This window comes from Electrona antarctica (genome assembly GCF_951216825.1).
Source record: "Electrona antarctica genome assembly, chromosome: 18".
Lineage (NCBI taxonomy): Eukaryota > Metazoa > Chordata > Actinopteri > Myctophiformes > Myctophidae > Electrona > Electrona antarctica.
Window position 1 is genome coordinate 33,997,313 of NC_136799.1, and position 27,983 is coordinate 34,025,295.

Here is a 27,983-nt window from a genome sequence, read left to right on the forward strand (position 1 = left end):
TGTAGAATAACACTAAAGCTCCATCTTTGTAGAATTTGACAGGAGCTTTGACCTATGTCGGGAAGGACTGCAAGCCCGGGGCTGACGTATAGTAGGCTACACGTAGATTCTCAATATGACAAGGACTAACTATTAGCCATTTATAAAAAGAAAGACAGGGGGTCTTTCGTATCATAATATAGGACTATTATGTACATGACCCTCAGATGCTGCCTAATATCGCTTTTACTGGACTGACAAATCCAACGGAACTAATGGGAGACACACAGGCTTAAGATAAATCCTTTTTGGTGAATGACACTATCAGATACTGGCTATAACAGCAGAGACACGGACGTGCGGACATGGCTGACAGAACTGCTCCGAATTGCCACCTGAGACTCGAGTGGGTTTACGGATACCGGGGACACCAGTGCCGCAACAACCTGTACTACACAGCGGCTAAGGAGATTGTGTATTTTGTCGCCGGTGTGGGAGTTGTGTATAATACACGGGAACACAAGCAGAAATTTTACTTGGGACACAACGATGACATAATCAGGTAGTGTAATAACACACCGCCGCTATACCACGCGCAGCCTGCACGTTCACTCCCGTAATTTCAGCACCACTGACAGCGACACGCTCAATTCATGTATACTCCCGTAGTAGCCTACGATGTCGGCGACTCGGCGTTACTTGCTAAAAAGAACTAATCTACAAGCGAACAACGCATCCCATCGCAACGCGTTGGTAGCTTGCAGATCAGGTTTTTTGGCGCGATGGAGTTATAAATTAAGCTAAGACTGAAGGCTATCCACCAGCAACCTGAACATTTGCCATTTCTGTACGTGGTTGTAAAGTCATGTACTGTGTTCTGTCTCAAGGGCAGAACATAGACTACTGTATATATCCTACATCTGGAAATTCCACAGCAGTTAACTTTTTCTTTGGTGGAGTTTTCAGAGTGATGAGAGCATTATTGTCATCAGCAGTGCATGGTAGCTGACAAGATTTCCTGAAGTAGCCTACTGATAGCCTACTTCCATAACTTCTGAGATAAATACCCTATATCATGTAACAGTATAGTCAACCCTTCTGGCAGTCTGTCAATACTACTCTTGTGCTCAGTGATCTGGCAAAAGTCTATTTAAATGTTGAAGGGCAATGCATGCACCATTGTCGTTAAGGGGATCCCCTGAAAGCCATCGATTAAACCCATCATGAGTAGGCGCAAAGTAACCCTGAAGCGTCCAGTTTTAAATAAAACACAGCCAAGTAGCATGACAACTCAAGGGCCAATTCACTTCTTGTGTAAAGGCCTTACACATCATTCTCCCAAGATTATAATACACTTCATAAAGTGCCCCACATAATGCTGCCAACACACAACAAAGATCTCTGTCCAATGCCTCAGTGCTTTGTGTTGATATTGTGTGGGTTGGCCTGGAGATGACTAGGATTATATACTGTGCCATTAGTCAGCTGGCCTCCTGCTCCATTATTAATTGGTCAACAGAGACACCAACCTTGCTCTGCCTCAGTTCAAAAGCTGTGTTGGAGAGTTAATTGACTAGTAGCTGGCTGCTTTGGGAAAAATAATCTTTGCATGACATATGTCTACATCTGGCACACCAGGCTTTAGTCTGGATATTGTTCATGTACCATAATTGTGAAATCTTAGGTTTGGGACCACATTTAGCCTATGTGTCATCTTTGTATTTTGTTGCAGTGAGAAATGTGTGAAGTGTGGACAAATGCCAGATACACTTTGGGATTAAATGATTTAATTTAAATCTGAAAATCCTCAAACTTCAGCCATTGGCCATTAAAAAAGGTGTTTTTCCAAGCCTCTGTTCCTTTTCCCCCCTCTACACAGTACACCAAAATTCTTTGCTGAAAATAGACAATCTACATTGTAGATTCGCTCACATCGCGTCACATTGTAAAACTTTGTGCGTTTGTACATCTGATATTTTCACAGAATGTTTGCCCCATATTAGGGATGCTTATTAGGGATGCTGATTCACATGGTTAACGCTTTTGTGCGTGAGTGTGCGTGCGTGCGTGCGTGCGTGCCTGCGTGCCTGCGTGCGTGCGTGCGTGCGTGCGTGCGTGCGTGCGTATGTGTCTGTCTGTCTGTCTGTCTGTCTGTCTGTCTGTCTGTCTGTCTGTCTGTCTGTCTGTCTGTCTGTCTGTCTGACTTTCCTCAGCTAATCTTACACTGGGCTGATCAGCACCATAATTCTTGTGCATGCTGCCAGCAGGCCAATGACCTCAATTCCCTTTATTTTCTAAAATCGGTCAAAAAACAATGATTAGATGTCATTAAAAAAAATAAAAGAATCATGGAACAACCATCCCTCCAGGCTATGCGATAAGCATCCTGCTACTAAGTAGGCTACTTGTTAGTCACTCTAAGAGTGTCTGCTAAATGCCTAAATTGTAACTAGCACAAAACTGGTTTATGGGATTACCAGAACTAGATTACTATTGAAATATGGATTAAAACATGACGACATACCAAGAAACCCTCAAATTCAATTCATTCAACTCAGTCAAGCTGTCTTAAGTCAGTCTTTAGTCCATTACCAACCCGGTCTCTCCCCAACACGGTGAAATAACACGGATTGGCAAACTGCAATTCCATACATACATTACTAGAAAATACATATTACACTGCAATTAACCAATGTACGATGCGGCGTGCCGGCGCCTGTGTCCGTGCATTATAGCCTATTAGTTGGTGTCTGGACCGTACATAATATAGGTCTGCGATAACAATAAAAATTTAATTATACCGGAAGTGTTTTTGTGACCTCTGACGCAGCTATGCATGTACAGTGCGCAGCGTGGTTTGTTTTTCGACAGGTGAACGTGAACGATTCGCAGTGAGATTTGATTTGAATGTGCATTGCTTTTTTATTAATTGAACCACATTATTAATCTCGTTGTTTCGGTGTCATTGATATTTTTCATCACGTTACACTGGGTCATGTCTCAAAATGATTGCTTTCAGATATCCTAGTTCAGTGATCTTTGTATTAGCATAGCATGCTAGCTCTGGTCCAGCTATAGAGCTATAATTCGCTTTCGCATGTTAGTCACTCATGGTCACTGTCCCCCATACCTCCTGTCACTGACCACCGTCCCTCCTGTCACTGTCCCCCGGCTACAGATCACTGACTGTTCCCGGCTACAGAGAGCTCCACAGTACCTCACCTCTCCTATATCACTGTCCCCGGGCTACAGATCACTGAGGGTGGGGGGGGGGATTTTACTTTTTTCAATGTGAGCACTGGTGGGGAGTTAGATTCGCACCTGTGCGAACTGAGCGGTGCAACTACACTTTTATTGTTATAGAGTGTGTGTGTGTGTGTGTGTGTGTGTGTGTGTCTGTGTGTGTCTGTGTATGTGTGTGTGTGTGTGTGTGTGTGTGTGTGTGGTGCCTTGGAGTAGAGCATAGTTGTTGACTTAAGCAGCTGCAGGGGTCAATAGGTCGTAGACCGGCTGCTCAACAGTGACCTATATACCCCAATCATCTGCAGGGGTCAATAGGTCATGCTACGGACATTCCGTACTCCAAATGGACATACACACACAGTGGTTCATTGGAGCGGTGTGCACCGCTCAAAAAGAAGGGAGGAATAAAAGTTTGGCTTGGGAGCGATTTAGTTAAAGTTCTTAACCCTGCTGACAACTGGGGATATGCCTTATGAAACGTTGCGATGTGAGAAAGTGAATGAAGACGGCGGAATGGAGGGCATGCTGTTACCAATTACCATGGATATTTATGGATATATACATTCGCTCGTAACAACGGTGAACTCGACAGTGGTGCCTGACGTTGTTTGTACGGTCAGGTCAGTTAAGTACGCATAGACAAATCCACGGAGGGGTGCCGTGGGCTCGGCCATAGCTGCGGTGTACCATTAAGCGCAGTACACCGCAACACTGATTAGCTACACCTGGCCTACAGGCCAGGGCACTGCTCCATGGATTCGTTTATATAGAATCCCATGTGCATCCCTGCGGTACACATCTCTGTGATGCCTTGTTGATGCCATGTTGACCTCTTGTTTTGGTATCTTGTTGGTTTGCACCAACAGTATGTACAGATATGTTTACAGTACCTTTGACCAATCCGGTCTGGTCTCAAATAACCTCAGGCTACCACTGAACACTTTCAGGGGTTTGTACAGACCACATATCTAAGTATCATATGGCGGCAATACATTTCCCACTGATACAGTATGCAAGACATGCATGTAGGGACCTCAATCATACTATTCAGTATTTATACAAATGTATTATCTGCAATCCATTTGACATTAACTCTGTTGACCATTCTGATTCTGAATATGACTCACTGAGGACAAAACAGTTTTGCATGCCAAGAAAAAAAGAGTCTATCTTGAAGGAAGTTGTAGGATATGTTGATGTTGGTGGTGTGGTGTCAGGTTTTACATACGTGTGTTGTAGGGGGTGGCAGCTGTGTGGGGGAGGCTGGGATCTTCCCAGGTGAAACACATGGCGCCGTATGATACCCCTATAGAGGCAAGCCCCCAGTCGTATCTCGCCTTTCTATTATTTTGTTCATGAGATCTAATTTCCAGGTTCCTCCTTCATTTCTGCTTGTCAGCCTTCCTTCATGGTCATTGCGTATTATACAGCTAAGCTTACTTACGTCCATCTCTAAATCGTGTGTACTTGCATTCATTACTTGGGTAATCCTTAATCTGGGGTGATTTATGACATGCTTTGTTATGATACTATCAATGAGACAGTCAGACACAGGAAATAAAGATGGGCTCATATTAAAACGGCCTGCTCGTCTTATGTGCAGAAATATCGATTACGGAGGCACGGTGGCACAGTCAGTAGCGCTGTCGCCTCACAGCTAGAAGGTCCTGGGTTAGATTGGTCATCAGCGTGGTCTGTTGTTGGTCTAGCAGTCCGACATGCAACAGTCCGACATACAACAGTCCGACATACAACAGTCCGACATACAACAGTCCGACATACGTGGCTGGTTATATCTCACTCGTGGCTCCCGATACACGTGGCCGGTTAAGACACATGCGTGGAGTTAGGTTAAGGTTTGGGGTAGGGTGTTGGACTGACCAAAGATAAGCACCCATCATCAGCGCCCATACCTTAGGTGGGGTTGGCAAAAGGGCCTTTCTGTGTGGAGTTTGCATGTTCTCCCCGTGTCCCCTAGGGTAGGTATAGAAGTACCCTCACAAAAAACCATGCAGTAATCCTGGTAATCTAAAACTGCCTCTCCCTGGCCAGCCGGGTGCCTGATGGAGGGGAAAGGAACTGGTTGGAATAAAGTGTCTCCCTTTTTAATTCCTTTGAATTAAAAAATCACACCAGTGTGAAGTGAGGGGCATACTTACTCGTCTACATATGACGTAAATTTTCCCTTCATTGTCAATGGCATTTAATGTTTGTGTTGCCACAAATCTACGTCATATTTGGCAGACATTTGACCTAATTTCACCTTTCATTGTCAATGGCAAATATTGAGACGTGTGGGGACAAAAGCTGTATAGGAGGGGCTAGCGCCCCTCTAAAATCACACCTGTGTGAAGTGAGGGGCGCTCATATTATCGTACATCATCATGACGTAAAATAGACATTATGCCTATTTGCTCAGACACTGACATAAAATTCTCCATTCATTGTCAATGGGAATTTTGTTTGTTTAAGACGAAGTTTGTGGACGGTAACTAAAAGCTGTATGTAGGAGGGGCTATAGCTCCCATTGGGCCATCTCTTTACTATGGACTAGTGAATTCTCAAGACCCAAAAAAGAAATTATATCCTAACTAGTGAAATTATTTACGGAAATTATTCTTTATTTTATGAAATACTTTGAAAAATGTTGGAATTATGTTGTGATTATTTTTGTAGGAAATGGGATAAAAGGCCCAAATTTGGTGCATGACCCACATATGGGTCCTGACTCCTGACCCTCTCTTGTGATTTAGAATAACTCTGGTGTGGGTATACCAACGAGAAGAAAGTAGTGCACTACTAGCTACTACTATATGAGCATCGCGCCTGTCACAGACATGCGCAGAGCAAGTTCAACCTCAGTGCAGTTGCTGCCGGCCGTTAATTGGGCCGCCTCAGCATCACGCTCTCATTCACATGATTCACTCAGCCAGTCACACACTCACTCCATCTTCATACCGGCTATTTAAACTGGAAGGCTTGCACTCCTCCCCCGGCTTGCTTGCTGCTGCTGCTGATTCTGCTGCGCTGCTGTATGCTAAACCTTTGCTGCTCACCCTCCTCCACCCCTCCTCCTCCACCTGTTGTTTTGGATCTACTGTTTAGGTACGGGGGATTCGGGACTGATGCGCTTGAACTGAGTACCTGAAATGCAGATCCAATTCATCGCCAAACCATAATAAATACATTGCTAATTTATTTTATATTCAATAAATATATATTCCATCCATTCTTGAGTTGTCCTGACTGAACCTTAACTATACTTAAAATCTTCATTGACTGCATGGAATCCCCCAGTTGTCAGTTCTTGGCCCCCTCCTATGCACAGCTTTGTGTGTAGGTGTGTTTGAGCATGTGTTTGTGTTTGTAGCATTGATTTGATTGGCTGATGTAGATCATGTATGATGATATTGATAAGAGCGACCCTCACTTCATATGAGTGTGATTTTTTTCATCTAGTCTCTTTGCTGTAAATAATATAATATAATAACTGAGCTCTCAACATTCGTGTATATAAGATGTAACACTAAAGATCTTGAATCTTTAAGTGTATTAGGCTGTTATATGATATGCTGCTGTTATTATATCACTGTTTGCCAACTACAGTTAAGCGCGTGATAAAACCCATTGAATATTGATTGAGCAATGATTTTAATCACTTGATGGACCTTCAGTCCTTTAGCACAGTTACCAGCAGTAGGTATGTCTCAATCAGCAGAATCGCATCGACGTGATGTGACTCTCTACCCTAACCATTATATAAGAAGGGCTCTGTAAGACATTGGTAAATTGACAGGTTTGTCCCCTTCTTTATGTAATCCTACACTTTCAGCTGCCAAGACACTCTGCAGCACACACACACACACACACACACACACACACACACACACACACAAATCTGCCTGTGAAAATGGTCTATAATTATGACTATATCTTCAGTCATGCAACTACACATCAGCCTACTTCAATTGGCTCATGGATTGTGACATCATGGATGGAGTGGCTATACAAAATGAAGCAGAAATTAACCTTAAAAAGATGAATTTCATTATGGCTATTCTATTTTTAGTTGTGCACACTTGCTTTAGAATTATTAGCAGCTGGATTAAAATGACGATGATGTGAAGCCTAGTGTAGAGATAGTCTATAGTAGTGTACATACCTTTAGAAATGTCCTAATCCACTACCTCTTTATAATCTGCCGTAGCGTAGGCAATATAACTAAAAAGATAACTGCTGTGTGTTGGAGAATGTGAATCGACCCTGGCTTAGATCTATAATATCATCTTAATACTCATCTATATTTGAGGGGTGCTAGCCCCTCAGAAATCCAGCTCTGATGGTCTGTGTAAACACAAACCTCGAAGACAAAAGTGTGTAAACACAAACATTGAAGACAAAAGTGAGGACGCAAAGTGTGATTGGCCAGAATGAGATGGTGTATGATGACGTTACGTATGATGATAAGAGGGCCCGCACTTCACACAAGTGTGATTTTTACATTAAGATCAGACAAAGTGTGCCTGGTTCAAATCAGACTGGCTCTGGCCACATATCTTTATCATCTTGACTTAGACAGTGTTTACAGTTAATATAAACTCTCAAAGCCCTTCCAGCTACACCCAACCGGACCAAAGCGCTTTGAATCCACTGATATTGCCATCATTATAGCCCTGCACTCTCACTAAGTGGCACTAAAAATGAAAGAATAGGACAATGTAAGGTTATTAATGCCAGAATTGGGGCGGGGTATTGTATATTCATATTCACTTAAGCATTAGCACATTGTAAGCAACAGCAAAAGCTTTAAAGTGAGATAAAATAAGGTACCATAATAAAATGTAAAAAGATACATGCTGTGTGATTTGCGCTAGAGGGGTCATGGAAATCAATAGGGTTTATTCTCCAGGGACACTCAGCGAGTTTTATTTTAGTATACAGAGAGGAGCACATTTCACAGAACAATGATAAACGCATTCCCTCCCCATCCCACAGGACTTGACTACAACAATACATTTGTATTTATTTACAGTAGTGCTTTCTGCTTTTAACAGCATCAACTAAGGTATGTTTACATATTTGTCATTCCATATCATGAACATCCAGAAAAGTGAATTACCACTGGTGTCTCTGCAGACAATGCGTGTCCTCCCAGCATTGAACAATCATTTATTTGGCTGTTGTTACAGTAGGTCAGACACTGACAGCCTTTTTTGGAGAGTATGCTACATTTCAATAAAGAATCATGATTTAACAATAGAACCAAAGGGGAGCCTGGTATAGTGTTCCATGACCACTGATGGACATGAAGCGATGCAGTTCCAAAATATAAAATAGAATAGAAAGCCTTGATTCATTACTATGTCATTCTACTGTGCATATAATAACATTTAAATTGCCCCTCGTGATTGGTGTACAACAGTACAACATGGTCTTGCACAACACAACAATAAAATACGTGCAGTCATATAGTCTGTTTTTTTGTCTTTTTGCCAGAGATTAGAGTGCAAATATAACTTCTGGACAATACCAAACCATAAGTACCACAAAGTCCCTGGAGGCAAGACGTGCAATTTGGATATTGATATTGTCTGGCTTTGATCGGAAAGAGTTTGCGAGTTGTGCAATATGTTTTAACAAAATTATAATATATCATCTGACGATTTGGGGTTTCTTGAAGAAATACATATGTGGCCAAATTTGACTGAGGGGCTGCCATTCGATTTTCTTTTCTTTTTTTCACGTCACATATGAAAGCAGGGAAATGGGAATCATAGCTTCAAATTGACATTGGTTGTTCAGTTTGACCCTCCAGTTTTGGAGATGTGGCTTATAGAGTAATGTCTTGCAAAAAACAGAGAGTTGAGAATACAGGCTTGAAAGGTTCACTTCTGTGGACTCTAACATTACACCTAGCTACATGTTTAAACGTCAATTTCAGCTCTGATATTTATTTCAGACATGCTCTAGTATGTGAACTGAAGAGTCTGCCTGTGCTAACTAATTTTGGATAAAATAAATTCACTTTTTCTCCTCTGGTGAATAGCTGGAGGTTGCACGATGGCAGGCTCTCAGTGAAATCTGGTCATATATTATATTGGACCAGAGTCTGCCTTCTACTCAGTAGAAGGTAAAATCCTGAGTTTCCGACAATGACATCACTGTCGAGTCCTTGGTATCTTTACCGTTCACGTGTGTTAAGCGAGCAGCTGCAGCAGCGTAACAAGCTATAGCCTATTTTGTCACGCTCGCGTTAATGAAACAATACACTACACGGTACGGGATTATTATTTCATGTCAAAACAGAAGATGATGTAACCCAGGTAATGCGTCACTCCACATGTTTAATAGCGTGTTTACTGTTTAACTGAGTTTTCCACGTGTCCAAAGTAATTTCCCCTCCCCCAGAACCCCACCCACCCTGGGAACATTTGATGAACTGTCATTAATGTTCAACATTTTTAGCAGGCCTGCTAAAAATGTCCGTGACTTCACCGGCTTCACTGGGTCCGGTCCCAGGTTGAGTTGGGTTGTTCTTTTTTCTGGTTGATAATGTTTTCTTATTTTGGTGGCTCATCTTCACTTCTTACAGTACTGTGTACTATTTTGTTACGTTTGTTGTTGGTATAAACGGGTAGTTTAAATAAATTGGCAGAAGCAAACATTAGATCTGTATCCAGAGCAAATGAGTATAATGTGTAGCCAAACATCTGTAGCCTACATCAAACAGGAGATTTGTGAACTTGTATTTACCAGTTGCTGGAACAAATTGAAATGTTATTGAAAGATGCATCTCATTTTAGCAGACCAAAAGGCACAGACTGCACATTTCTTATCTCAGGTACAAAAGGCATAGGATAGGATAGGCCCTATGCAATTCCATCCAATACTTGGATAATCATCATGAACCAATATGACTGTTGAATTGTGTAGAAAGTCATGAGCTGTTTAACATCTAATGCTCTGTCTCTTTTTATGAAGAACCAAAATGCAGTCTTAACAACTTAAAGGCTGGAATATTATACTTGGGTGGGTTTATTTGTTCACCTCATTATGCTTGCAGTAAGACAAGCATAAAGTGTTGGTGATATCAATCAATCTTGCATAATTGTTGCATTGATCAGATGATGGAACTAATAAAAATGCATTTAGCTTTGTGGATTAACCGCCTGGCTGGCTATTTAAAAGAGTCCTATAATCAGATTCTCTTCCTCTGAATACTATATTTGGCTGCTTTGCTTTGATTATATAATTCATATAAGGGAGAAGAGGAATGTTGCCAGGTTGGATTGGAGTGTTCAGCGCAGAAAGGGGAGGGGAGAGGAAAAACAAAAGGGTGTAGGGCTAGGGGAGATACTGGAGATACAGAGTCAACCTCTCCTGTAAAATACTGGAGATACAGAGTCAACCTCTCCTGTAAGAGCCAAGAAGACGCACACCCTCTTATCAAGGTTATTACCCTGCAGCTCTCATCATCAAGTTATAGCAATTTGAATAATCTGTTCAAAGTAGAATGGTGAGGATGACACACTGGCACTTTTGAGGCAGGTGTGACCACTAAGGCTGATTTATACTTCCCGCAGACACGCACCGAAAATAGTCGATCTACAAGCTCACAGCGTGTGAACTTGGACATGAGCTGGTTTTGATGTGTGATGCCGATGTACGACGGAGCATGAGTTTGCCATTTTTAGAGAGCGAGAGGAATAAACGCCTGGCGCCGGGAATATGGCTTTTTTATGGCGCTAACCTGGAAGTGAGAAAGACACAGGAGAGAGAAAGGGGAAGTGTAAGAAATGTGTGAAGGAGTATGAAGTCGCACAAAAGTATTTGAGCGATTGGAAGTGGAAGAGTTCAATGATTTCTGCTGTGTAGAGAGTGTGAGATTCATATGTGGGTGAATGCCAGGTCTTCGTGAGCTGATCTGAGTCAGCGTGCTATAGTGGCCCGCAAAAACTCTACGCTGGCCTGCTGTCTGAAAACACGTCAGGATTAAACATTCCAGAGTGCAGTTGGCATAAAGGGTGGCCTGATTATAATGGAAGGAGGTCCGTCGCAGCATGAAATATAATATATAGGCCAGGACGAGGCACGAGTAGAAGAGAATTGCCCAGTGATTCACCCAGCCCTGCCGGGAACGTGACGGGCAGCTGCTGGGGTTGGGGGAGGGGGCGGAAGGCTTTGTACGGCGGGCTGTTGCTCAGTGTGGGAACCATTGTACTGTACTGTAGGGATGTGTATGGTTTGGGGGTGAGTTGTACAGATGGACTGGGATGAGGCATTATGTAATAATCGTATGCCTGGTGATGCTAGGCAAGCCCAGGTATTGTAATGTAAGGCAAGACAAGTGCAATTGTAACTGTAAGTGCTTTACATAAGCTGTAAAAAGGATGGAAGGAATTAATTTAAGAAAAAATAAAAATAAAGAAACTTTAAGTACATAGGTTTAAAAGTATAATAAAGGTCAATGTGCAATTTGGGTAGGTGACAGGGGCAAAGCACAGGCAAAAACAGTTTGACGGATTCAAAAACAACGTCTGTGGCCTGTACGTAAAGCCCTCCTCTTCAGTGGCCAGCAGGCATAGAGGAAGCAGAGACGTGAATCTATCTGAGCATGAATAGGTTAACTGAACCATGTCACCTCCGAGGGATAAAGCTGCCCCTTTTATTCATAGTTATGTTGTCAAGAACATAACATGTATCACCCCATCCATACACACACGTGCACATGCATTAGAGTTTGCACGCATGCACGCACACACGCACGCACACATGAACACATGCGCAGCTGCGCACACACACATGAACGCACGCACGCACACATGCACACACGCGCACACACGCACGCGCGCGCACACACACACACACACACACGCACACAAAGAGGTACGCTTTCAAACTGGTATCCTTTTTTTGGGGGATTTTACAGCTAAATTAATAGCGTCTGTCTTTCTCTCTCTGTTCAGTTTAGCACTGCATCCGGAGCGTGTGCTGGTGGCCACTGGACAGGTGGGCAAGGAACCTTATATCTGCGTATGGGACTCCTACACGGTGCAGACCGTGTCCATCCTCAAGGACATGCACACACACGGTATCGCCTGCCTGGCATTCGACCTCGAGGGACAGGTAGGTGACGACTAAACCAAGCATTTCTGTGTAGCATAACATTGACAATACCTCCGTGTTCATGTAATTCTTATAGAGGCGTTTACTTTTCTTTGATTTTGTTCATGACAAAGGAATAGTATCTGCTTTATAGAGGATACATGTGCACAACTTAAGACTACTTTCAACCTAACGCCCTATTTTGGGAATGTCATAGGCACAAAATAATTACAAACATAGCAGATCTACAGTTGGAGGCCATCGATATTGTCCTTTTCTTTTTGCTGAGGTTTGCGTGATCTGCGCAAAAGGACAGTTAACCCATTTTGGGCGGGAACCCCTTTTGGTGTTTTAAACATGTTATAATTTAGCTATTGAAAAATAGCAGATCTACAAGCTCATAGCGCACCACCGAGTGGCGCGCTACGAGCTTGTAGGTCTGCTATTTTTGAAAAATCGTGAAAATTTAGAAGGATTTTTTCAGGATTTAGAAGGATTTTTAAAAGTTTTGAGGTCAGGCCTAAATGGGTCAAATGATAAGGGACAATATCGGTGGCACCCAACTGTACGTGAAATTGTGATGTGCTGGGACCTTGTAGATTGGCTATGTTCACTATTCTGTGTATAGGGTTTAAGTGGTTAACATATTTTCAGTAATAATGCACAGCTGAGCAATTACTGCAGCAGTTACCATTAGCTCCACTCAGTCGCTATTGCTGGTGATTGGAGCTTGGAGCCTGCTGGGCTGAATTTCCAAATGAGGCATCTGTGATTATTCCAGCAGTATTAGCCAGACAGCTGCACACAGGCATTACCCCGCTTCAGAGATTCAACTTTGAAAGAGTCAGCTGCAATGTCTGTCATCTATTGTCTCACAGAGTTGGACAGCACCTAGCTGTGTCAAGGCAGTGGCAGCCAGAGCCGGTGAGCCTGGGTAGATTAGAAACAAAGACATTTGAAATTCCGAGATTGTTTTCACCATCGAATAGAGTTATGTTAATCCCCCTCAAGGGAATGACACACTTGAGCACAGACGTTATCCTTCACGTATCTGTCCTCATTGTACAGTTCATGAGTCAAATTGTATGTGTGTGCAGTTTGACTTTGAAGTACATTAATAGACTGCTCTCGGTCAGTACAGGATCGGAGTGTACCTGTGTGACTGTTTATTGTGGGGCACTTCATTACTTGGACCTTTCCTGTCAAGTCGATGGCTGACTCAGTCATACAGTATATGGCTCATGTTATGTAAACAGTTTCTCTACCTGATATTTGCTTGGAATATTCATGTCTCTTTTTAAAATTATTTTTTATCCCACGATTTTGTAACCCATGTTTTCGCCCAGTGTCAATAATCCAACCTGGGGAAAGCATGCTTCCTTCAATGCATGAGGAGTCCAAGCGCATGGAAGGAGCACGTTATTCCAACCAGTTTCCCCTCCATCAAGCGTCCCAGCTGGCCAGGGGGAGGCAGTTTAGAGACCAGGATTACTGCATGTTTTTTGTGAGGGTACATATAGGAGACACGGGGAGAACATGCAAACACCACACAGAAAGGCCCTTTTGCCAACCCCACCCAGGGTATGAGCACTGATGACAATGGAGGAGAGAATACGCCCCCAGTGCCCACAGCGTCCCCAGCAGGAATCGAACCCAGGACCTTCTTCTAGCTGTGAGGCGACAGCACTACCGACTGTGCCACCATGCCCCCTGGAATATTCATGTCTCAAACATCAGTATTCCACGGATGCAGCACTGGGTTTATATCTGTGCGTGACCCTCATCTTTCTCCCAGAGGAGCTTTTGGCAACGAGTACCTCCACAGCTAATGTATATAGCAGTGGGAGACAGGGGGAATGACCCTGTGCATTTCCTTGGTCGGTCAGAGAGCAGGGGATTTAGATAGGATGTGACAGTGTATAAAGTCAGCGGAGGCTCACTCGCCTCTCGTTTAGCATCTCTGTGTTTACACCCTGTCTCTCCTCTCTAAGAAAGTCAGGGATGAATTGAGAACTGGCTTGTGGAATCCCTTGTTTGGTCTCCGTCTATTAAAGCGATGTCGAGGAGTATGATGATATTTGAGACATCTATTTTGCAGGTCTCAGGGCATGCTGCTGGGTTGCAACGTGACCAGGAGTACCATATACTCACTATAGTCACTTTTCCACTGGATGGTAGCGGCCAGGCCCACTCGATTCAACATCTACTTGCCTTTTTAGTTTTCAATTAGGCAAATGTAGCGGTTACCAGCTGAGGTGACAGGCCTAACAAAATCCACTGCAGACTAGTTTGTTCAGAGAATAGTCACTAGCATCATTTCATCACCACGGACTGCCCTATAACTGTATAGAAGCTCCGGAATACTGTTCTACAAACTTCTAACAAGCCATAAATGTAAATGAAGAAATTATGGAGCACGACGTATTTCTCACCTAAATGTTATAGGAAACAGTTTTACGGGACTGTATAGGTGAGCTAGATATCGTTCTCAGGCCGCATTTGCTTTGGCATTAGCTTTAACTTTAGCATTGCTCAGCACTCATCCGCAGAGGGTTGGACATCGCTATGGTGACCTACATTCCTACAGTATGTGCAGTGTAAAACAAAGTAAGCAAGCAAGTAACAGTCGAGTAGAGTCAAGTATAGTTGTATCCTACACGCTGGCATTACGAAGCCCGCTATTCCAACACACCACCATTCCGACTCGCCTCTGTCCCCCCTATGAGGAGGAGGTGTTTGCACAGATCTTCTAAAAAGGAGATTATTTTTCATGTCAACACTGGACTTAATTTACATATAAAGCCTAGTTCAGACCAAATATTTGCGGTGATACAATACTGTTTTAAGCCTGGTTTATACTTGCACTTTATAATTGCAGTCTGAATTACCCCTAAAAGCACTCGTTCTTTTACTTGACTGTCACGGTTTCCTTGCGTTTCATCATGCAGTGGCCCTTCAGTCAACTCATCATTGAAATACAGGCTTATCAAACTCTAGAGGGGTTCTCCTCTGTTTATCATCATTGAAATACAGGCTTATCAAACTCTAGAGGGGTTCTCCTCTGTTTACCCCAACATTGATTCAACAGCAAATCAAAGAGGACACCCACTACAACAACAAAGCAACGCTTCAGAGTACAGATGCATATCCATAAGGACTCCTCTCTTCTGTTCTTCACTGCACTGCTGCCTACTCACTCCCTCACCCAACAAAAAGCACTTTAATGTGCTCACTTTGAGCGCCAGGGGCTGGACAACTGTTCTGTTCCATAGCCATTATTAGCCTATGAAGCAAACCATTGTGGCCATTAGAGGAGAAAAAGAAGGGAAATTGTGGTTAAGCTTTTTCTCCTCCTTGTGTCCCTATGTTGATATACAGTATAGTCAGAAATTCTAAAAGATTGAAACATTTTCCCAAATTTTTAAATTAGAATTTGTCAAGCATTCTCAAAATGAGCAAATCTACAAGCTCACAAGCTTGTAGAGTTTGTAGGTAGGAGTAGGAGTTTGTCGCTTGCCAACAACACCTGATTTTCAAGCTAACAATGCATCTTGAAGATCAGTTCTTGTGGGCAAGCGACACCATCACACTACAGAGTAGACATTTTGGACTGTTTGTTGACCATGTTCAGTGTGTGATGTGTAACAGAATAGCGGTTAATTGGTATACAGGATGTTTTCTGTTGTACCAGTCTTAATCTTGTATCTCTTTCTCTTTCCCCAAACCCGCCCCCACAGTGTTTGGTCTCTGTGGGTTTGGACTCCAAGAACACAATCTGTGTGTGGGACTGGAGAAGAGGGAAGGTGCTGGCAGCGGCTCCTGGACATACTGACAGGGTAAACACACTCACTGAGTCAGGAGGCAGATCAGTGGCGTGCACAGATAGACACTAGGGGTGCTAGAGCACCCCCTGCCCTTTTGGCAATGTGCCCTTTTGAAGAAAAAAAATGTTTCTTTTTTTTTTTTGATTTTTCAAAAATAGCAGACCTACAAGCTCGTAGCGCGCCACTCGGTGGCGCGCTATGAGCTTGTAGATCTGCTATTTTTCAATAGCTAAAGCATAACATAATGCTAACACCAAAAGGGGTTCCCGCCCAAAATGGGTTAAGGCAACCGGCCGGTTCCACGCGCTGCACAAGGTGCCCTTTTTTAACTTGAGCACCTGCCCCTCTAAATGTCTGTGCACGCCACTGCTGAGATCCATCTGTATCGATCGCCTCAATTAGTGATAAATGCAGGATGGAGCCCTTTCCCGAAGGAGGTATAAACAAGTTACACCTGATTGATCAGGGTCTTTCCATGGCCTGTCTGGGAACACGCCCAGCTAATGAAATGGAATTTTAAAAAGATGAAACGCAGGCAGGCAGCTGTTGTTTTCTTGCTCAGCTCCATGCTTTATGCATGATCATAGAGAATGAACGCACGCACGCACGCACGCACGCACGCACGCACGCACGCACGCACACACACACACATACATACACAAATACCAAAAAAAAAAAGGTTTTGGAAACGTAACTTCGGTTGATTATTTCTCCCCTTTAGTAATACTAATTGGTATTGTATTTTATATCATTCACCTTTACAACGAGGAATGGAATGAGCAACACAACTAAACGTGCGGGCAGTGCCCCCCAAAAATCAATCCCAAAGCATGGGTCCTGCAACTTTGTTGAGCTTGTGCATGCAGTAACACTGCAGTAACACAGGGGGCAGTAACACTACCCCCATGGAGAGAGGCTATTTGTCCCTTCAGGATAAGTCCCATGGGGCAAGTGGAAGCCGGTGTTCCGTTTCGGAGTGGCAGCATTATTTGGAGTCAGCCCTGGACTGGTACCATTTCTAAACTTATGAAAAGTGCTGTGAGACTGGTGAAGTCAAAGACAGACCACGAGGTGGCCGTACCTGATAGACAACACATCTCTCCTTTGCTTCACTTCACTTGCAGAGATTTACAGGCAAGATTTGCACAACGGTACCAAAGACAGATCTCTGTCAAAGTGGCAGGTGCCAGTCACACACCGTGACACCTGTGACAGGTACCAACAGAAGCATATTGGGGAATTTTGGCAATTGTTTGGGAAGCGCTACCCACACGTTTAGATGTGTTGCTCATTCCGCGATTTCACGATCCTTACAAGTTATATATACATTGTTGTAAAGGTGACTAGCAACAATATGAATTACAATGCCAATTGGTATTATTGAAGGGGAGAAATAATCAACCGAAGTTAAGTTTCGGAACCGAGGAGTTTATTTTAGAAAGGCCAAAGCTGACTCGGTTTGATCCTCAGCTTGCCCAATGTTGTGTCCCTGAGCAAGACCCCTAACAGCTACCTTCTGTGTGCTAATAAAGCCATCTGAGCAGCCATAAGCTGAGTGAAGCTGTAAAAGCAATTTGCCCTCACTCCTGGGACCAGAAAAAAAAAAAAAACTTGTATTAATACTTTGACTTGACATTGACTTGGCAATGGCATGCAGCAATCAAAACTTGAACAAGAGCTAATAGCTTTAAACACGATTCAAGGGGAATATCTGGTTATTGTCTCCACCAGGCCGAAGGCATGGGGAGAGAGTATGTTTTGCACTCCGTCCGTGAGTCCGTCCGTCCTTCCGTCCGTCCGTTATCAGCTAATCTCCAGCACCGTTGGCCCGATCCATGCCAAACTGTGCACACACACTCCCTGGATGCCAACGATGAACCTCTGCCCCAAATATTCCTCAACGGCCTGTTATAGCGCCACCATGAGGCCGATTTAGGCAAAACACATTTCTGTAGATAACTCATACACATTTTATCCATACATCACACAATTTGGTATACACTATCTCCATAGTCATGTGATCAACACGGATCTGCACAATTTCCCATCTTCCATCCTGATTGGCTAAGATTGGCTTCCAAAGCTCACATGATTGGTCCGTTTCGAACAAAATGCCACAAATCACAAACACAGTGTCCAATTTCCATGAAATTATACACACACATTTCCATTAGGCCGAGGAGACATGCCACTATTTTTTCCCCCAAATCAGCCTCACGGTGGCGCTATAACAGGCCAATTCCTGTTTTTACCTATAACTGCATCGATCTGTATACAACTTATGTATGCGCACTCCCTAGAGGCCATGGAAACACATTTTCCCTGCATCCCCCCACATCTGCCGGTTATAGCGCCACCATGAGGCCGATTTCTGCAAAACACATTGTTTATGTTAGTCGCACAGATTTCAACCAAATCTCACGCAAATCGGTACACATGATCTCTGTAGTCATGTGATCAAGACGAGCCTGTTGGATTTCTCAGATTCTACAATGATTGGCTAAGATTGCCTTCCGGAGTTTTCAGGAGTAGCCCGTTTTGTACAAAATGCTGCACATGTCCTGCTCATCCAGAATTCTATCCTCAGAGATGCTATGAGTGATCTGGCTCTGCATTTCCTCAACAAACAAACAAAAAAACATGTTTATATTACTCTTAAACATTTTGCCAAACATCTCACACAGTCCTCCTGGTGGAGACCTGTGCCCAGAAGGGCACTTTTTCTAGTTCTGTACTGAGGTTGTCAACTACCTGAAATTCAAATAGGAAGGACACCCGGTCAGGCGTCCAAGTAAAATAAGAGACGCCCAGATGCCCAATGTACAGTACATTTTTTGTTTATTAAAATTAGCACTTGAACCACAGCATCCATATGCTGGAGGGAACATTAGCCAAAGAACTAGCAGGTCTACTATACAAGTTCACAAAGTTGTGAACTTGCAAGTTGTGACGTGCTGTACTGTACTGTACTGTACTGTACTGTACTGTACTGTACTGTACTGTACTGTACTGTACTGTACTGTACTGTACTGTACTGTACTGTACTGTACTGTACTGACATGTTGGTGTTGACAGAAAAAAGCAGTCCAAGTACAGAGACAACTCTAGAGAATTTAAGTTGTTAACTACCAGTATTACCGGTATACAACTCATATACATTATGTACACGTATATGAGCTGTTTGAACTTGTATGTGTGTCATTGATTGATTCCCCAAAATAAGAGCAAAATGTGTGCCATAGTTCAATAATGCCATCAGTTCAATAAGGGACACAAGAGATGGTTGGCTACACTAATCTAATCTGTACACTAATTATGTATTTTGCGATGACTCAATTAATTATCATGATCTCTTCAACAGATATTTGACATATCATGGGATTTGTACCAGCCAAGCAAGCTTGTCAGCTGTGGTGTCAAACATATCAAGGTACAGCTACTTCCTGATTCTATCTCATATGCTGTATGTTTTGATGTGTTTGTGTGTGTGTGTGTGTGTGTGTGTGTGTGTGTGTGTGTGTGTGTGTGTGTGTGTGTGTGTGTGTGTGTGTGTGTGTGTGTGTGTGTGTGTGTGTGTGTGTGTGTGTGTGTGTGTGTGTGTGTGTGTGTGTGTGTGTGTGTGTGTGTGTGTGTGTGTGTGTGTGTGTGTGTGTGTGTGTGTGTGTGTGTGTGTGTGTGTGTGTGTGCACGCGCACCATGCATGCATGCGGGGGAAGACTCCTTTTGCATAATATCTGAAAACACAGGAACAGCAGGAACTGCCAAGCTTTCATCTGTGCTCTCTTCATCATCGGTACGACAGTTTCAAAGCCTTTTAAAAATATATATTCAACTTCAGAGTAAAGCTTTTTAGCCCCTAAACTCTAAGTAGGCCAGACAGTGACTCAGAAACATTTCAAGTTTCACATTTTTTATGGTGAACTTGACTCTCTGATTCTCAGTTTGTTGCCAATCTTTAGCCTCTTACTTCATCTCTTTCATCTTTTAAAGATAACGTCCTGAAAGCATGTAAGAATGTAACGGGAGAACTGCATTTGTCCCCAGGGAGCAATTGGTTGTACACACTGCAGTAGCAGCAGCTGTTTATACTTCCTATTCTATAACCCATGGCTTCTTTTTCATTTCATAAATGTTGCATCTGGGTGCCTCAGCCAGCCGGGGCGTCTTGTGGGGGATATTCAGTGGCGGGTGCTTGAGTGGAGTGGCCAGGGCCATTAGGAAATGAGCTCCTTCCCAAAAGCTCTCAAATGGCGAGGAAAAGTGCACCCGACCCCGTGAGTCTCAACGCCGAGGCCTTCTTAAATGGGCTTGATGTAGATGAGTGGGTTACCACACATTAAAATCCTCAGTGTCCGTTTATCCATCTGTAACTTGAGACCCTTGCGGAGTGGATTCCCCAGTGGAATAGGATCCTGCTGTTGGTTATACCCTCCTCTCTCCAGTGAGGAGCACTTACGGGTGGCTGCAATTCAGAACGGCAGGCACCTGTACAAAGTCCAAACCTATCATCATAAATGCACCCAAACTGTTTACTATACATTTTTTGCTTTGTACTCAACTTGTATATTTGTCCGTCACTAATGTCTGTCACTAATGTTTCTATGAACAGAATACTGAGCCCCCAATGGAAACAAGCCATAGTGCTTTCTTGGCTTCCGTCCTTTTAGCATTGCATTTGTATTAAACTGTAGGCTACTCCTCAGGGGTCAGGGTGCCGCTATTGTGCATGTTGGCTCACTGGAAGCACTTTGCTACACCAGTGGGTCTCAAAGTGTCCTGGAGTGGATTCCAAATGGCCCTGTACAGGTGTGTAACTCTGAGAGTATGGGGGTCCTTGAAATGAAATGGTTTATGAACCACTGTACACTAATTGGAACAGAGCCTTAATTATTATCATCGATGACACCAAATGTACCTGAAGTAGGGAAGGGGCCCGGAAGCAAGAAGAGTTATTCTATGTGCATAAGATAGAGCCTACAGTTTATCCCCATGCTCCTTCCCCTCTGTCTCCTCTTCATTCCTCCTGTGTTGGTGTCCGGTTTGGTCCAGGCCATGCCACATAATTCCCCGGCCTTCGCCCAGCCAGACCACCATGTGACATCTGCTCTCTGGCCCTCAGCGATTAGAGCACTCAGTGCATCCAGGAGATTTAGCTCCAGTAATCCGTTCGCTAGCATGTCGCACAAAACACAGCCTATGTGTGACTGGGACCAGTGGTACTGTTACTGCCAGTACCCTTCTCTTCTCCCCCTAACCCACGGCTCCTCCAAGCCAGAGGAAACACTTAGCTAATCATACAGCCATTATGTTCTTTAGTTCAGGCCTTGGCTTGACCTTCTGTAGACCTATACTGTACACACACACACACACACACACACACACACACACACACACACACACATACACACACAAATGCACCATTTACCACACGCATTTGTGTTTGATTGGCAGAACACAGCCATCAAACAAAAATGTTTGGTCAAACCATGTGACTTCCATTGGAAAAGCATTGAGGCGGCCATCAAACACAGACAGAATACAGAACATGCGTTTGATATGTATGTATTGTATTGAGGCCATGTGTATGGGGCCTGAAGCTGATTAAGGAACCTGTGTGTAAACATGCAGTAATCCTGGTCTCTATACTGCCTCCCCCTGGCCAGCCGGGGCGCCTGATGGAGGGGAAAGGAACTGGTTGGAATAACGTGTTCCTTCCACGCGCTACGTCCAACCAGGGAAACTCCCCCCTGTCAGGTGTAAAGGAGCGACTTGGACACTCATGCATGAAGGAAGCATGAGTTCAAGTCCGTTGCTCTCCCCAGGTTGGCGGAGGGTGTGTAGAGCCCATTAGATAATTGACACAGGGGTGAAAAATGGGTTACAAAATCGTGGGATATAAAAAATAAAAAAAAGGAATGGGGAGTGTTTGTTTGTGTGTGTGTGTGTGTGTGTGTGTGTGTGTGTGTGCGTGCATGCGCGTGTGAGTGCGCGCGCGTGTGCGTGCATGCGTGAGTTCGTTCATGCGTGTGTGCAATGTGCAATGTGCATACAGTATACACACACCTGCAGGTGAGCTTAAGATTTACACAGTGGATGAGAGAAGCTTTCAAAGAATCAACTTCCATTATGTTGTCACCCAGTTGCCTTTCAGTGTCTATTTCAGTAAGACTCTAAAAGAGGCACACTGGCCATCTATCAGTCTCTGGTTCAGCCTGTGTTCTTAACCTTGGAGTCAGCGTGAGGACGGCGGTGAGGGTCATTCATTGTATTCATTGTGTTGTTGATTTAAGAGGGTTTATCATGATGGTTGAGATGTGGGGAAAGGTGGAGGTTATTCTGAAGCGCATAGTTCTGATTGGCTGGTCTCCTTTTAGTACACGTGATAAAATACACTATAACCTTTGTGTTATTATGTGTTTGTTTGTGAAAAGTTGGAAGTTGCTCTTCCTGGTAGCCGGGGACTACTTTCTTGTAGAAGTAGTGAATTATATTAATACGTTTTTTTTAAATTGGGACAAATATAATTAAAAAAAAAGCAATAAGCCATGATGCAAGGTCTCACTTTATCTCTGTTTTATATGCCCATCAGCCATTATAAAATACTCTGTAATCTGCAACCTCTAGTGGCCATACTGCTTTAATTTATACCCATCTTTCTTATCACAGATTCCATGAGATTTTTTAAATGAAACGAAAGCCTTTCCCACTGGAGGTAACCAAGCTGTCTCGACTGAGAAGAATTGTATTACCGTAGATTCAAGAAAGGAAGAGTTACTCTGACAGACAGTGATATTAATACCATAAAACTGTAACACATTCATAGCATGTGTCATCATTTTTACTAGCTCCCCCTTTTCAGCTCTCAGTAGTTTTACTGTGAATGTACCAATTTTACAGTTGATTTCCACCATTTTAATACACTGTCCCAAGCCCCCAAGCCCCCAAGCCCGCCCGCACGCCCGCACGCACGCACGCCCGCACGCACGCACGCACGCACGCACGCACGCACGCACGCACGCACGCACGCACGCACACACACACACACACACACACACACACACACACAACACTTCCCATTCTTATTTCTCTCTCTATCTTTCCCTCTCTCTCTCATTCCCGGCCTCATCATAAACCCCTCTGGCAACCCATCTCCTCTCAGCAGTAATTCAGCAGTGAGGGGATTAGCCTTCGCCTGCGTCTCTTGGTCTTATCTGTGGTTGTCAGGGAGTGCCGTGCCGTGCCGTGCCGTGCCGTGCCGTGCCGTGCCGTGCAGTCACGCTGCATCCATCCACACTGGGTCTCTGCAACAGGCTGCCGGCCTGGCCACAAAAAGCACCCCCCCTCATTCCCGCCACTCTGCCCGGGATCTCGCACAGTCCTCCAATATATGCTCCTAGACCTCTCAACACAACTCACCCTGACACCTGCCCAGATTGTTTGCACACACACACACACACACACACACACACACACACACACACACACACACACACACAAAAGACAAAAATATGAGAACCCTGCAAAGAAACACCTAAGCATGCACCAGTAGGGTGTAGGGGTTGTCACAAAAAATTAAATCTCACACATGAAGAAATTTATATCGCTAGATTCACGACATGATGTTAGTTTGTAATCGTTTAATTTTGGCAAGCGATACCCTTGTGCGATTAGCATAAATTCTGCTTAACTAGAGGTCAGTGCTTTAACCACATAATCAGTATGCAGACACAGGCAGGCAGGCACATGCACGCACGCACGCACACACACACACACACAGACGAACACACACAGACGAACACACACACACACACACACACACACACACACACACACACTCACACACATGCACACACACACACAAACGCTCATGATTTATGGACAAGGTCATTGAAATGCGCAGCCACAGCCATGTCTGAGGGCAAAATCCATCCAGCGGATAGACGCTGTCTGCATCGAGACGAAATCATGCTGAGTGCGTGTGTGTGTGTGTGATGTGTGTGTGATGTGTGTGATGTGTGTGTGTCTCGAATACAGAGATGCCGCCATCGGCATGTGACTGAAAGATGTACCCGTCAAAGGGAACAGCTGGGGAATGACAACCCTTTTTACTAACCCCCTCCCCCCCAAACCACATCACCTTCCCCCCCCCTCGCTCCAGATATTAAAACCTGTCTGAGACAACCTTCAAACTGGTGGGAGCTTTGCCTTTGGGAGGAGACAGGTAACAGATGAGGCCGTCTGAGGAGGCCAGACAGACAGAACATTATGAAGGAGCTCCTCTATCACAACACGCCTGTCTGTCAGACCCTGCGTTCAGTTAACACCGGCGGCGCCGTGCGGTGACTGATAGGGCAGCTCCGTGTTAACAGGAAGGATCGATTATCACAGACAAGCATCACAGGTTTAGATACGAGCCTGCTGTCAAACATCGGAGGCTTTTCTATGTCAACGGGGAACAGGACTGCATACACCGCCTAATCCTAATTCTACTGGATTGTGTGTGTGTCACACACATTGTGTGTGTGTGGGGTGTGGGGGGCTTGTGTGTGTGTGTGTGTGTGTGTGTGTGTGTGTGTGTGTGTGTGTGTGTGTGTGTGTGTGTTTGTGTGTGTGTGATTGTGTTTATTTGGATTACTTGTATTTTATTCTGACTGCTCATATTTTCGTATGATTCATTTTTTTTTTATCCCACACTGTTGAAGCTCGACGTACAAGAATTTCACTGCTTGAAATGTTGCTACTAGCTGGATGGACCCTTTTCAATTTTCACGATTAATTGCAGCTGAAGGTAATAACGCTAAATGCCTGTGTGTTTGTGTGTGCCGTGCTGCAGGAGCTGTCTGGCACACAGTAACACCCACATGAAACACGTTATTATTTTCAGCTGTGTTTACCTGTCAAAATGGCTGCTGTAAAAATGTTTTATAGACCTTGTCAGTGGAATTGTGTTGCTAGGGAACAGCTTGGGTCAGCTAGTGATATTAACAAACACTGCAGCACCATGTACTTGGATCCTTTTAATTAGAATGTTTACATTATGTGAAAAGTGTCTTGTGTTTACATTATGTGAAAAGTGTCTTGTGTTTGTGCAATAAACACCTTGAAGTTTATGCATGGGGTGGGATATTGGCGTGAAAGGGACCCATTTATTACCTGGCGTCCTCATGTTGGGCATATCAACAGAAGTCAGAAGTAGAGTTTAATAAGTGCTTAAATAAAGTGAAGATCAGGTGTGTGTGTGTGTGTGTGTGTGTGTGTGTGTGTGTGTGTGTGTGTGTGTGTGTGTGTGTGTGTGTGTGTGTGTGTGTGTGTGTGTGTGTGTGTGTGTGTGTGTGTGTGTGTGTGTGTGTGTGTGTGTGTGTGTGTGTGTGTGTGTGTGTGTGTGTGTGTGTGTGTGAGAGAGAGCAAGGGTGCGTGCGTGCGTGTGAGGGTGCGAGGGTGCGTGCGTGCGTGCGAGCGAGGGTGCGTGCGACCATGCGTGCGAGTGAGGGTGCGTGCGTGCGTGCATGCGTGCGTGCGTGCGTGCGTGCGTGCGTGCCATGTAAAATGTGATACTTCACTCTCTTTCCCTGTTTCTGTCTGTTTGTGTTTGCAGTTCTGGAGCTTATGTGGCAACGCTCTGACCCCCAAACGAGGTGTTTTTGGCAAAACCGGGGATCTCCAAACCATCCTCTGCCTTGCCTGTGCGAAGGACGAGGTGACATATTCTGGTGCCTTGAACGGTGACATCTACGTGTGGAAAGAGGTCCATTTAATGAGGACGGTGCAAGGAGCTCATGGGGTACGTTGTATGATCTGAGCTGAGTTCTCAATGTCAGATCCTATAGGACTACCAGGGGTCTCAATGTCAGATCCTATAGGACTACCAGGGGTCTCAATGTCAGATCCTCTAGGACTACCAGGGGTCTCAATGTCAGATCCTATAGGTCTACCAGGGGTCTCAATGTCAGATCCTATGGGACTACCAGGGGTCTCAATGTCAGATCCTATGGGACTACCAGGGGTCTCAATGTCAGATTCTATGGGACTACCAGGGGTCTCAATGTCTCAATGTCAGATCCTATGGGACTACCAGGGGTCTCAATGTCAGATCCTATGGGACTACCAGGGGTCTCAATGTCAGATCCTATGGGACTACCAGGGGTCTCAATGTCAGATCCTATGGGACTACCAGGGGTCTCAATGTCAGATCCTATGGGACTACCAGGGGTCTCAATGTCAGATCCTATGGGACTACCAGGGGTCTCAATGTCAGATCCTATTGGACTACCAGGGGTCTCAATGTCAGATCCTATAGGTCTACCAGGGGTCTCAATGTCAGATCCTATAGGACTACCAGGGGTCTCAATGTCAGATCCTATAGGACTACCAGGGGTCTCAATGTCAGATCCTATAGGACTACCAGGGGTCTCAATGTCAGATCCTATAGGACTACCAGAGGTCCAAATGGACGCTTTAGGTTCTTTAACTGTGTACAAATGGAACCAAATGGACCCATGCAAGTCCTTTTGTTTCAATTTGTACACTGTCAAGAGTTAACTCAGTCATTTGGGGTGAATTTGGGAGTTTTCAAAATAAAAGACCCCGGCATCCTGGCGGCAGGGAAGCGGCAGCGCCGGAGTTCAACGGTGGCAGTCAATGAGTTAAATGAACACAGAGGATTTTCCACTGTAGATTGGGGTCCAAGAGATAAATCAATCCAATGGGGATCCGTGGCCTAATGCGTGTCAAACTGTGGGTCCTTGAAACTGAAAAGGTTGAGAAGCACTGGTCTAGACATCATATCGATGTCGCTGGAGTACGCGCCGTCTCACCCACACAAGGAGAATGCTAAACAGCTTTGCGTACACACATCACGGGGTGATTACGTCTGTGTGCTGTGTGACTCAGGCTGGGTTTCACGTTTCCTGCCGTTTGCGCATGGTTCGCCAGAGGCAAGCTGTTTGCAGACTCAAGACACGGAATGTAAATTCTGCCTTTGCAAATATTATGATGCTGTCATCACTCATTACTTGACATAAGATAACCACATGTGCATTCTGTGGACAGCAGGCGTACACACTCCTTCGTTCATGGCGTCTCGTCTTGTGTTCAGCCACGTTCAGTGTGTAATTGTCTTAACCCATTTCAGAGGGGCTGATATACAGTATAGCCCCTATGGCTTCATTTGAATCTGCACTGTGGAACAGGATCAGTGTTTACTACGCAGGAGGATTAAATGATATCTATGGGTTCAACAGCTGGGTGGAGGATGGGGAAAGGCTCTGTCGCTGTGACACACATGCATTGCTGCTGTTTTGTCCATTGCATTCAACTGTTCACCATGTCATTGGGGCTTAAAGGGCAACTTCAGCGATCTTTAACCTGAATCCTAGGACGAGATGAGAGATATGCGTTCTGTGGGCTTGCTCTCAAAGGCTCTGGGAAATTGTCGCCAGAATATCGTCACTGTTGGATGGAAATCTTTTATTTTCAAAACTGTTACTTTTCAGGAAAAAAAGAAGAAAAGAAACCTGTGTTCCAAATGAATCCATGTAGTTATTATTTAGTCACACGCTGTTATTTATACTTGATTGGTTAAATATTTATAAACCCCACAGACAAACTTAACCCCTTTTCACTTTCAAACTCATAGCAGATCTACAAGTTCACAATGTGTTGCATCTGGTGTGATTCTCTATCGCTGTTGGCAGCAAGCTCTCAACACATGCATAGGACGCATTTGGGGAAGTGTTGGACCATGTCAGATTTTCACATTATAATACTGTATAATGATGATAGGATTAGATTTTTGTTGTAAAAATTTCAAAGTAACCATAATGTAAGCAGCGG

The 27,983-nt window shown here is 44.2% G+C and overlaps 1 protein-coding gene across 4 annotated transcripts in view; it reads left to right on the forward strand.

The window, feature by feature from the left end:
- Positions 1–261: 261 nt before the first annotated feature.
- eml5 (EMAP like 5) overlaps positions 262–27,983 on the forward strand; it is a 62,395-nt gene continuing 34,673 nt past the window's right edge. For all 4 annotated transcript variants that reach the window (XM_079528436.1, XM_079528434.1, XM_079528435.1 and 1 more), the window contains exons 1-5: positions 262–541; positions 12,189–12,348; positions 16,065–16,163; positions 19,513–19,581; positions 25,747–25,932. In XM_079528436.1, the coding sequence (XP_079384562.1) occupies positions 345–541; positions 12,189–12,348; positions 16,065–16,163; positions 19,513–19,581; positions 25,747–25,932 (711 nt within the window). In that variant the 5' untranslated portion in view covers positions 262–344. The remainder of the gene's footprint in view (positions 542–12,188; positions 12,349–16,064; positions 16,164–19,512; positions 19,582–25,746; positions 25,933–27,983) is intronic.